This window comes from Sorex araneus, chromosome 3, assembly GCF_027595985.1.
Source record: "Sorex araneus isolate mSorAra2 chromosome 3, mSorAra2.pri, whole genome shotgun sequence".
Lineage (NCBI taxonomy): Eukaryota > Metazoa > Chordata > Mammalia > Eulipotyphla > Soricidae > Sorex > Sorex araneus.
Genome location: NC_073304.1, coordinates 191,222,456 through 191,235,247, shown reverse-complemented (window position 1 = coordinate 191,235,247; position 12,792 = coordinate 191,222,456). Strand labels below are relative to the sequence as shown.

At 44.4% G+C, this 12,792-nt stretch overlaps 1 protein-coding gene across 2 annotated transcripts in view; it reads right to left on the bottom strand.

Annotated features, from left to right (window-relative positions):
* Positions 1-1,187: 1,187 nt before the first annotated feature.
* The window catches only part of METTL16 (methyltransferase 16, N6-methyladenosine), a 72,470-nt gene continuing 60,865 nt past the window's right edge, over positions 1,188-12,792 (bottom strand). For both annotated transcript variants that reach the window (XM_055133208.1, XM_055133207.1), the window contains 2 exons: positions 4,328-4,501; positions 1,188-4,010 (listed from right to left, as the gene is read on the bottom strand). In XM_055133208.1, coding sequence (XP_054989183.1) covers positions 3,387-4,010; positions 4,328-4,501 — 798 coding nt within the window. In that variant the 3' untranslated portion in view covers positions 1,188-3,386. The remainder of the gene's footprint in view (positions 4,011-4,327; positions 4,502-12,792) is intronic.

The following is a 12,792-nucleotide window of genomic DNA, read 5'->3' as shown; positions in this document are numbered from 1 at the left end:
CTTAATGTTGTGATTAGAAATATTCCAAATGCCAAAAAGCTCATTAAATACCAGATACATAATGAACTAAATGAAACCATCACAAGCGCTATTAAGAATGCCAATAAGGGGGCTGGAGAGATACCACAGCGGGTAGGGCGTTTGCCTTGCACTCGGCCGACCCGGGTTCAAATCCCAGCATCCCATATGGTCCCGAGCACGGCCAGGGGTAATTCCTGAGTGCAGAGCCAGGAGTAACACCTGTGCATCGCCAGGTGTGACCCAAAAGGCAAAAAAATAAATAAATAAATAAAAGAATGCCAATAAGCTATGTGAAGGCCATTCTTGTGGGAGTTCAGGCTATAGAAGAGAGCTAACATGCAAATATACTCAACAGCAGTTAAGAAAATGTTTGGGGACACTAGAGAAGATAATATAGTAGGTAGGGTGCTTGCTTTGCATGAGGCCAACCCAGTTCCGTTCCCAGCACCAGCAGCAGTAACTGCTGAGTGCAAAGCTAGGAGGAAGCCCCGAGTGCACCACTGGGTATGGCCCAAAAATAAAACAAAAAAAAAAATTGGGGGGGGGGGAAGAATGAGGATTGTGTAACCGAGAAGTCAACATTGAGGATACTGGCTAGGAAGACTAGAAGTGGAAAACTAACACCACAGAATTGTAGTATTTCAAGATTGCAAAAAAACTGGAAGATGACAGGGACTGGAGAGATAGCACAGCGGGTAGGGAGCTTGCCTTATATGTGGTCAATCCGTGTTCAATCCTCGGCATCCCATATGGTCCCCCAAGCACCGCTAGGAGTAATTCTGAAGACCAGGAGTAACCTCTGAGCATCACTGGGTTAACAGACTTGGAAATGAAATGAATGCTTTTGTATGCGACTCTAATGAATGTAGCACTGTGCAGGATGTACTCAGAGGCCAAAGTAACAGAAGAGAACTAAAGTTATGGTAAGGAGTGGGGTTTGTATTTTCCTGGACTGCTCTGAAATGGAACAGCCTTAAACATAGCTGCTACTGTGGCCAGAGCGGGTAGAGTGTTTGTTCTGCACATAGTTGATCTAGGTTCGATTCCTGGTATCTCATATGGTCCCCCATGACCCCATGAGGAGTGATTCCTAAATGCGCAGAGCCAGGAGTAACTTCTGAGCATGCCAGGTGTGGCCCCAAAAGAACAAAAACCAAAATAGCTGCTTCTATGGTGCAACTCTAATATACCAACTCCTTTATTTCAGAATGTGTGAGTGTTTACGTTGCCACTGAATAAAAGAATTGATGTGGCAATTACTCATGTTTGTTGGACTGCATGGCAATAAAAGCAAGTCTTACTAAATAAAGGGGGAAAGAGAATGAGGTCTAAGTTAACCTGACCTCATAATTCTCTAATGTGAACAGGTTAGCATTAACAGAAAGGATTATAAAGGAACAAAGTGCATTATTTGATCAACTACAATCTGTCTGCCAATAGATCAAATTTTCTTTTTTTTTTTCATTTGTGGCACTGGGGATTGGGCCTTGGGCTTCACACATGTAAGGAAAAGCGAACTATTGCTGAACTATATCCCTGGTCCTGAATCAGATTTTTTGTTTTGTCTTGTTGGTCCTGAATCAGATTTTTGTTTTGTCTGTTGTGAGCACCAGAGGTGCTCAGGGTCACCCCTGTGTGCTTGGGGACCATGTACAGTGGCAGGGATTTGAACCAGGGACACCCACATGCAAAGTATGCACTCTAGCCCTGAGTATGAATCTGGCTATGAATCAGAGAACGGTTTTTGTTTTAGGGCCATACTCAGCTGTTCTCAGGGTTTACTCTTGGTTTTTGGCTCAGTGATCACTCCTAGTGGGCTCTGAGGACCATTTGGGGTGCTGGGGATCAAATCTGGGTCAGCTGTGTGCAAGGCAAGTGCCTTCTGTCATCAGTCGTTACAGACTCAAAGTGAAGAAAATGCTATATCCAGTCCTGGACTCAAATAGGATTGAAAATTTTCAATTCTGAATAATCGTATTAAAAACAAAACAAAGCACCATCTTCAAATGTCAAAACAAATTACATGCATTCACAATAAAATGGCAACAATACAGTACTTTCAAAAGGAGGGAAGTAAGGAGCTAGCTATAGACTCATGTCCTAGCCCTATCTAAGAGTTTTGCATACTTAATTCTGTTAGGAAATAAGCAACGTCAAAACAGACGTGAGTCAGCAATTGTGACGTTTCCATGTGTTCCCAGGACTGGCCCTTCTTCCTGGCCTTCTAAGATCTCTCTATCCGACTCTCCCACCCCCTATCACAAGCCCAGTTCCTTTCTCAGGACTGATGCAGGGAAAATTAACTATATGTACCTGGAGGGAAACCATTTGCCTTAGAGTTGATTAGAAGAAGGTAAAAAGCTTTCTACTCAGGGACTGGCTCCATTCAGAGAAGAAGAAAGCAGCCCTTCTCAAAAAGGTATGTGAGACACATATTTTGCAGACTGTTAATGAAAATAAACATGCAGGGTGGGGCACGTAGTGGTGAAGCATATTATCTTGCATGTGTGAAGCCCTGGGTGTGTGATTCCAGGTACCACTAAGTTAAAGGAAGGAATGAAATATGGAAGAAAGGAAGGAAGGAAGAAAGGAAGGAAGGGAGGGAGGGAGGGAGCAGCCAGAGAGAGTAGATGGGCACTAGCCTCACACGAGGCTGCCCTGGGTTCAATCCCTGGCATCTCATATGGTCTGCCCGAATCCATGAGGAATGATCCTTGGGTGCAGAACCAGGTTTAAGCACCGCATGGTGTGGTGGAAGGAAAGAAGGCAGGAAGAAAGGAAGAAAAGGAAGGAAGGGAGGAAGGAAGGAGGGAGGGACGGACAGAGGGAAGGATGGGTCACACCAACAGTCAGATAATCTGTGCTATTTTGATCAACTTCAAGATATCCTCTCTCAAAAGGACCAGACTAAAGCAAAGGAGATCAGTAGAGGTCTGGGTTAAATTCCTTATAATTTTTTTGTTTGTGATACTAATAACCATAATTCTTCTTCTGAATTATCATAATACAATGCCCTATACTTAGAAAAAAAGAGGGGGGTTGGGGTTCTATTTATAATGGATTGATTTACATCTACTTCTGCGATTTCCTTTGTGGGAGTTCGGGCCACATCCAGCAGTGCTCAGGAGGTAATCCTGGCAATGCTTAGGGGACTATATATGGTGCCAGGGGTTGAACTGGGGTCCTATCCAGTTAGTAGCCTATCCCCTGTACTATCTCTCTGGTTCCCTGTATCAGTTTTTAAAGATAATTCTACATAATGCTACCAGTGGGTTAATGGTAGAATTTCTCCAGTCACCCCACAGGTCACGCCACAAAAAGCTGTTTTATAGAAAATCATAGTCCCAACAGGGCAAGATGCTTAGTTAACTAGCAACCACCCTGAAAATTTGGTTACGTATATAGGTACAAAGCTGGTTCATCAAATCCCTGTTCTGACCCTCAACCCAATGCATTTCAACTAAGGCGTCATCCACCTCCTTTTTAACATTTATCAAACACTTAAAGAGGTACTGTCCAGCCACTCCTTGGAGACGGTTTCCTTTCTCAGACACTGGGTTGCTGAGCCGCTCAGAAGCCTCCTGGTCCTGGGCCCCATTACTGGAGCCTTCACAACTTTCCGAACCCTCCACCCCTCCCTTTTCCTCACTCCTTTCATCCTCCATGGGCTCTGGGTTTTCCTCCTGGGAAAGTGAATCCTGGTGTGGCCCATGGCACTCAGCAGTATTGGGCGGACCTTCGGCTGGGGCAGGCCCACGCAGGGCACTCTCCAGGGTGCCCTTGGCCAAATCTGGGCTACCGCCAGGCTCTTTGGGGGCAGCCTTTTTCTCTTCCAAAGCCTGGATGACATCTTCAGGAGCTCGAGGAACCTCTCTCAGCTGTCGCACGCGTTCTCTTTTCTTTCTCCGTAAGTGAATCCAGGAGTTTTCTATGGCTGTTAGGAAAAGGCTAACTTCCTCCTTTCCACAGGGAACTCTTTTATGCTGGACCTGTTTGCAGGACAAAATAGTTTTATTAGAGAAAATTTTTCTGTCAAAACACCTTTAAAAGACGCTGGAGCGATAGCACAGTGGGTAGGGCATTTGCCTTGCATGCAGCCGACCTGGGTTCGATTCCCAGCACCCCATATGGTCCCCTGAGCATCACCAGGAGTGATTCCTGAGTGCAGAGCCAGGAGTAACCCCTGAGCATAGCCAGGTGTGACCCAAAAAGCAAAAAACACAAACAAACAAAAAAAAACCTTTAAAAAGCCAAGAAAAAAAAAAGGTAGATTCTAAGTACATCTTCACTGTGCTTCAATGGGTACCTTTAGATCGGTGAGGATTTTTTCGATCCATGTTGTCACAACTACTATGCCTTCCTCTCTCTCGGAGCCCAGAGACGAGGACTTGAGAGATAATTCTTTCATCACAGATTCCAATACCACAAATGTGATGGGTTTTCTTGGCTTCTCTAATTTTCTTCGTTTACTTGGTGGTGACTAAAAGAAAAAGAAGGCAGGGAGAAGGAAAAAGTTATCCAAATATTAAATACTAAGCATTATAATAAACCCAGAGGAAAAACATTTCCATGACTTTTGTCTGGTACCTGCATGTGTGCTCTCGCTCCCCGAAACACACTTGCCTCTTTCCATCCCCCTCCCCCTCGTCCACACCCACTAGAGATCAGAATTTACTTTTGACTCTGCACTCAGGGATCACTGCTAGGGTGTCAGAGATGGAACCCAAGTCAGCCGCATATAAGGCAAACAGCTTACCTATTGTACTATCTGTCCTGCCTCCACTTACCATACTTAAAATAATCTGCAAAATACATTTATCACAACCCCATTTTACAGAGGGAAAATGGAAATACAGAGACACTAATTAATCAGCTCAAAGTCACAAAATTAGCAATTGCAAAGTAGGATCTCAATCTTAAACCCAGGTTCTTTCTGCCATACCTCCATGCTGCCTTTATTCTGGTTTCCAGTATATAGCTCCTTTTCCTAAAATGTCTTTAATTCACCAGTTGTGCCTAAAGCAGGCGTGTATAAATTTTTCTTCTGTGGCAACTCAAGGACCCTAGGCATACTGTATTCTTTACTGTAAAGAACTCCACGGCAAGAGGCCAGAGAAAAGGTACAGACAGGAGGGAGTTTGCATTGTACACAGCAAGGGTTCAATTCCCAGAACCCCATATGGTCCCGAGTACTGCCAGGAATAATTCCTGGACACAAGGCTGGGAGTAACCCCTGAGCATCGCCTGATGTGACAAATGAACAAACAAAATTAAAAAATCCCCAAAACTAAACAAAACCCCTCCATGGGTAGGGTCAGAGAGGTGTAGGTAAGGCACTTGCCTTGCATATGGGTTTATTTATTTTTTGCTTTTTGGGTCACACCCGGCAATGCACAGGGGTTACTCCTAGCTCTGCATTCAGAAATCACTCCTGGTGGTGCTCGGGGGAACATATGGGATGCTGGGAATTGAACCTGGGTTAGCCGCATGCAAGGCAAACGCCCTACCCGTTGTGCTATCGCTCCAACTGCATATGGGTTTGATACCTGGCACTCATATGGTCCTCAGAGTCCCAACAAGAGTGATCTCTGAGTGCAGAGCCAGGAGTAAGCTCTGAGTGCTGCAGGGTGTGATCCCCTGCTCTGACCCTTCTCCCCCGCCCAATAAAGAAACACCCATGGCTGAAAATCAACTTCCATGTGGAGCGGGGAACAGAGGTCGAGTGGTAGACAGAGCACATGCCTAGCATGTACAGGCTCTAAGTTCAAACCCTGGCACTGTCTGAGCACTGGTAGGTATGACTCTGATAGTCCCCGAAGCTAGATGGGGTGGTCCCTAAAAACGAAAACCATACCAAAAACCACTAACTTCTAATCTGTTTATACTTGCGGGAGCTTAGACACAGCTTGTGAGATCGCTGCCTAGGAATAGCCTGGCACAAGAATCCCAGAGAGGAGGATGGCTTCTGGATACTGGCCATCAGGGCCACACCAGAGTTTGGTCAAGCACTGTCTTCCAGCTTGGAAAAAGTGGGAGAGGGTACCACTGGGGACAGTGGATTTGAAAGCTGCTTCTATGATGAGTTTGTCACCTATTTCAAACATGGAAGGTGAATCACATACTACCCACTAGGGGGACTCAGACTCCATTTGAAAAAACAAAGGAGATAGCTATTATTAGAAGAAAAAAAATTTAGTTTTGTTTTTTTGCCACACCAAGCGGTGCTAAGTGGACTGACAATATGGGGTGCTGGGGATGGCAACTGGGTTGGTCACGTGCAACAAGTGCCCTGCCTGCTGTACTGTCATTCCAGCCCAGGTAATGACAAAATTTATCAAAAATTAAAAAAAAAATTTTTTTTTCCTTTTGGGCCACACCCAGCTGTGCTCCTGGTTCTGCACTCAGGCATCATTCCGGGCAGCGCATGGGGACCATATGGGGAGGTGGGGATTTAAAGCAGGACGGCTGCGTGCAAGGCAAACACCCTACCTAATAATCATTCCAGTCTCATCAAAACTTGTTTTAAAATGGGAGTAAAATTTAAGGTCTGGGTCAAAATCTAGGTGAGAATTATTAGGAGAAAGATTCAAAGAATAGAAAGTCAAACTTGAAGATAATTTTCTGCATAAAGGAAATTTGGACAAGGTGCTTCTCACTCTGAACTGACCTGGAAAAAGTGAGGAAGGATCTGCACATATCCAAAGGCGTGAGATCAATAACTGGGTGAGATTTTACAAGAACCAGCGGTCCCCCAGTCTATACTATACACTAAGAGGAGCTACTTTATTCTGTTAGAAAAGCTGAAGTCTCAGAACAAAGAAACACTCTGCACTTACTTTCTATACAAGCAATTAATGAGAAACAGAAATCAATGAACACCAGAAGAAATACAAAGGGTGTGTGTATGAGTAAGAGCCTATTCTTGAGAAATGAATAGTGAACTCAGTCTGAGTCTGAACTTGTTCAATTTAAAGTTTCAGGCAAGAAGAGAAGAATTTACATGGACACCAAGTATTTATTACTAAACCACCCACTGTTAAGAAAAACAAAAAACCAAAAACCAGTATCCTACAGTCTACCACAAGCCTTTCACTTTGTACTACAGAGCTCAAAGTTACTGTTCCTATTTATTTATTTAGCTTTTGGGGTCATACCCAGTAATGCTCAAGGGTCACTCCTGGCTCTGAACTCAGGAGATAATTATTCCTGGTGGTACTTGGGGGTGTATATGGAATGCCAGGGATCAAACCCTGACAAATGCTAATGCCTGTATTATTATTACTCTGGCCCCAAAATTATTATTACTTTTGTTTTATTTTGGGGTCACACCTGGTGGTGCTCGGGGACTATATATCATGCCAGGAATCAACCCCAGGTTGGCTGTATGCAAGGCAAGCACCCTACCTACTGTAACATCACTCTGGCCCTTAGTATTATTATTAAGCAGGGGAGGAAGAGAGATGGTGACATGTAGTAGGATGTGGGGTAGGGACACAGTCCAATTTTCCATTCAACTTCCCAACGTTCAGAGCTGTTTCCATGGAGAGGTCATGCAAACAAGGCACCCTTGACCTCACACCCAAAATAACAAAGGTTACCTACACTTAAGGCTGAAAGAATAGCTCCCCCCAGCTCTTTGCTCCTGGCTCTGTGATAGAGTAATCATTTGTGTTTACAAACTCCAACTAGCAACTGCTGTGCTTCCCCTCTGTTGTGAGAGGACTGGCCTGCAGTATTTTGTTCACAAATGAGAATCATCAGTCTGAGGGCCCGGAGGGGATAGTACAGGGGTTAGAGGGCTTAGCCTGCATGCACCCTGGCATGAAGCCAGAAGTAAGCACTGCTGCCACGCTCCCTATTTTCAGTTCTGTTGAATCTGTATTTTGGGAACATGGTTATATCCCTCACTCATATCACTGGTATAACTGAAGCCCTGATGCCTGTTAAGCTGCTACTTCTTAATGTCTTCTTCCCCCTTGATTACGTTTCATCTCTGTCTTTCTCTTCTCTAAATACGAGGGCCAAGGATGATTGAAGCATCCCCCTTATACACAAAATCTGGAAAGTTTGGAACAATCTTAGTGAGTTGTTTTAACACACACATGCACATTATATTCTCAGAATTATTTTATCAAAGTTTGTGTGTGTTTGGGGTGAGATGGGGGTGTTCGTACAAACTACTTCTGGACCTTGTGACCTTCCAGCAGTGTGCATGGGACACAGTGCTAGAGATCAAACTGAGGTTGGCTACATGCAAGACAAGCACCTTAGCCCCTGCAATAGCTTTCTGGCCCCAGAAGTGATTAGTTTTACTCTACCACAGAGCAGTGTTTTAAAGTAACAATTAATTGGGCTGGAGCGATAGCACAGCGGGTAGGGTGTTTGCCTTGCACGCGGCCGACCCGGGTTCAAATCCCAGCATCCCATATGGTCCCCTGAGCACCGCCAGGAGTAATTTCTGAGTGCAGAGCCAGGAGTAACCCCTGTGCATCGCCAGGTGTGACCCAAAAAGCAAAAAAAAAAAAAAAAAAAAAAAAGAAAGTAACGATTAACTGAGTAATCGTTAATAAAAAAGATTAACTAAGCTAGCTAAGCTGGTAACAATCAGCCATGTCATCTTAGCTGTACTGAAAATTTCTGTAGGTAGGCAGGGGCCAGAATAAATTACAGGAGTAGCTAGGGGACTGCAGCAATAGGAACAGCTGAAAGGACACTTGCCTTGCATACCACAGACCTAGGTTTGATCCCCAGTGTCCCGTACGGTTTCCCTGAGCACTGCCAAGACTGATCCCTGAGCTCAGACGGGAATTAGCCCTGAGCACTGCTGGGTGTGGCCCCAACAAAAAGAATCACTTAGTTAGGGAACTGGTAGTAAGTACAGCAGGTTGGGCAACTGGCTTCCACACAGTTGGTCTAGGCTTGATTCTTGGCACCCCCTATGGCCCCTGGAACCTCACCAGGAGGGATCCCGAGAAGAGCCAGAAGCAAGCCAGGAGTAACCATTGGCTGATTAAGCCCCAGTACCGGGGGGGGGGGGGGGAGGGGGGGAGAGCCCCGGGCGGGGGAGTGGGGTGTGTGTGGAAGTACTCCTCTCAGTGTCAGAATAAAAGTTAATAGGCAAGGCTTCTTTAGTACTTCAGTAGCTCGACATTTAAAAAATATAAAAAAATGTACCCAGCTGGAATTACAGTATGAAAGACAATGGTAGAGAAGTGCAAATTCCTTGAAGAAAAAAAAATTTCCCAGTTTTTGAATGACACGGATTCAGTGAATACTGCTCAACAGGACTGGGAGCTCTTATTATGTAAAAATCATTAGAATGGGGGATGGGGTTGGGGTGGTGGGAGGGATACTGGAGCATTGGTGGTGAGAATGGGCACTGGTGGAGGGATGGGTACTCAATCATTGTATCACTGAAATGTAAGCACTAAAGTTTGTGAGTCTGTAACTACCTCATGGTGATTCAATAAAAAAAAAAATAGAAAAAAATCATTAGAATGGAAGTATAAGTTGGGCAAAAGCAGTTAGTTTATAGGAATGGGCCATATGGGGTGCGGGGATCGAACCCAGCTTGGCAAATTTCCTAACCACTGTACTATCCCTCCAGCCCCCATGTCTGTATATTTCTGAAATCCCAAGTCTGGTACAATTAGTCAAGAGACTCCAGGTGAGATGTAATTTGACACAAATTAGGATAGCTTCTGCTGTGCTGCTAAAGCTCTGCTTGTGAACTAGAGCGAAGTAAAACACTCAACAAAGCCAAGTGGCATTAAATCATTAAGTTCTCCTCAGTACCTGCAGGAAAAGGAGAGACCGTCACTAGAGATAACTGAGCATGAAGTCACTGGCTCATTGCTTCGATGAAATAGCTTCTGGGATAGACAGCAAGACTGTCTCACCACTCATCAGCCTTAAGGAATAGGAAGCAGTTCTGCTGCCATGAAGTGGACTATTTAATCTAAGATGCAGCTTCTTTACTAACAGTCCAGTGGGCATTTCTATTGCTACTTTATTATTTTTGGCCTTTTAGGTCACACCCGGTGATGTGCAATGGTTACTCCTGGCTTTGCACTCAGGAATTACTCCTGGCGGTGCTCAGGGGATCCTATGGGATGCTGGGAATCGAACTCGGGTTGGTCGAGTGCAAGGCAAACGCTCTACCCGCTGTGCTATCGCTCCAGCCCCTCTATTGCTACTTTAATCCGACAACTTATCGCTTAAAATAATCATTAGATTTGTTTGTTTTTTTGGGCTACAACTGTGATACCCAGGACGTATTCTTGGCTCTGTGCTTAGGAACCACTCCTGGTGAGCGTGGGGAACCATATGGGACACCAGAAATCAAATCCAGGCGGTCACATATAAGGCAAGTACTTTACCTGCTGTACTATCGCTCCAGCCCACAGTTTCTATTGAAACTTTGTTTAGAAAGATGTGAGGGGGCCGGAGCAATAGTTTAAGAGAAAGGGCATTTGCCTTGCACATGGCTGACCTAGTTTCGATCCCTTGCATCCCATATGGTCCCCTGAACAGTGCCAGGAGGAATTCAACAGCAGAGTCAGGAGTAACTCCTGAGCATCCTGGGTGTGACCCCAAAAGCTCAAAAAAAAAGAGAAAAAAGTGAGGGGAGATAAAAGAAGTACTTTTTAAAATTTACTTGTAATTGTGTCTTTATTTTATAGAATCATTTTCTTATGGCTTAAATTTTCTAAGTGCTTTTGTTCTTACTTTTTTGCTTTTTAACTGAATTACCACAGTAACAAAGTTGTTCATGATTGGGTTTTATTCCATCATGTTCCATCACCCGTCCCTTAGCCAGTGTACATTTCCCCAGTTTCCTAATGTCCCCAGTTTCCCTCCCACCTTCCTTTCCCCAGGAGAAGTATTATATGAGAGCGAACATAGGGTTCTCCAGAGTGGAAAAGGCAAGTAAAAAAAAAAATGGACAAGCAAGTAAGATATGTGTTCAAGGGAGAACAAGGGCTTGAAAAGCAAGCCTTGATGACTTTAAAATTAGTTATAACAGTCCACAGGACTAAAGAAATAAAAAAGACCTATTTTCACAAATAATTTTATTGGTAGTAATGTTGATTTTTAAATCTTTGTGTATCACTAGTCAAAAAGAAATTAGCATTTATGTCAGTATGGCTGACAACTAAGATTACTAGAATAGAACTTTAGAATGGACAAAATAGGTGGCCAACTGAGAAATTTTTGTGTTTTTTTTTTTTTGGGGGGGGGCAGGGCCTTCCCTAGCAGGGCTCAGGACTTATTCCTGGCTCTGGACTCAGGGAACACTCCAGGCGGGCTCTGGAGTCAAACCTGGATTGGAGAAAGGACCACCATGACAATGATAATTGGTAATGATCACACAGGACAAGATTTGGGCACTGAAAGGAGGTAAAGTGTTAACCTTTCAGTAACAGTATTGCAAACTACAGTGCGTAAATAGGGAGGTGGGGAGAGAGAGAGCCATATGCTGTGAGATGGAGGGGGGCAGGAGGGAAACTGGGGGCCTGGGACCCTGGTGTGGGGGGAAACCTACACTGGTGAGGGGATGGGTTCTGAAACACTGCATGACTGAAACTCAATCATGAACAACTTTGTAACTGTGCATCTCATGATGACTAAATTTTTTTAAAATGGGAAAAAAAATTTAAAAATACCTAACCCACCCCAAACATCCTGGTCTGCCATATGCAAGGCAAGCACCCCATCAACTCACCAACTAATAAATTACCTTTTTTGTTGTTCTTTGCTTCTGAGCGACACTGGAAACATACCATGAAGGAGGCTGGGGACTGAACTGGGACAGGCTGCATCAAGAAAACCCCTTACCCACTGTTTTATCTCTGATGCCTCAACTAATAAATTTAATAGAAAATGAAGGCTCGCTCTTCAAGCCCGTGTTCTCCCTTGAACATGTATCTTGCTTCTCTGTTTCTTAGCTTGCATATTTCTACTGGAGAAGCCTGTGATCTCTCTCAAACGTGTGCTTCTCCTTTCTCTCCTCTCGCATCTTTCTAAGTAAGTTCCAATAAAAAGCTTTCCTTTTTTCTTTTTTTTTTCTTTTGCTTTTTGGGTCACACCCGGCGATCCACAGGGGTCACTCAGGAATTACCCCTGGCAGTGCTCAGGGGACCATATGGGATGCTGGGAATCGAACCCGGGTCGGCCATGTGTAAGGCAAACGCCCTACCCACTGTGCTATTGCTCCAGCCCTAAAAAGCTTTCTTGCTTAACAAAAAAAAAGAAAGAAAGAGGCTAAGGCGTTTGCTTTGCATGTGGTAGATCCTGGTACGGATCCCTGGCACCAAATATGGTCACCTGAGCACTGACAGGAGTGATCATGAGCACAGCTTGGTGTAGGCCCCCCTCTGCCCCCAAAGAAGGGCAGAGTAATTTTCAGTTTTAGCCACTGGAAAAATCTAGAAATAATGATCAACCCAAGAATGATTAACCTAGTGTCCAGGTAAATAAATCAAATAACTACTTCCCACTAAAATTAATCATAGGTTCTTGGTCTTGGAGATACGGTTGATTCCAGGTCTGCTATGGGAAAGATGTGAAGCTGGACCAACCTGTCATACTGGAAAGCAAGGAGGATACCAAACATGATAAAAAAAAAAAAAGACAATGGGAATAAACATCCCATTGTCAAAGATGGAACACAATCTGTGACCAATAGTGTTTAAAAGTGAACAGAGGCTGGGCGATTGCTTAGCATATCTGTAAGGCTGAGCCCGATCCCCAACCAACATGATATGCCCG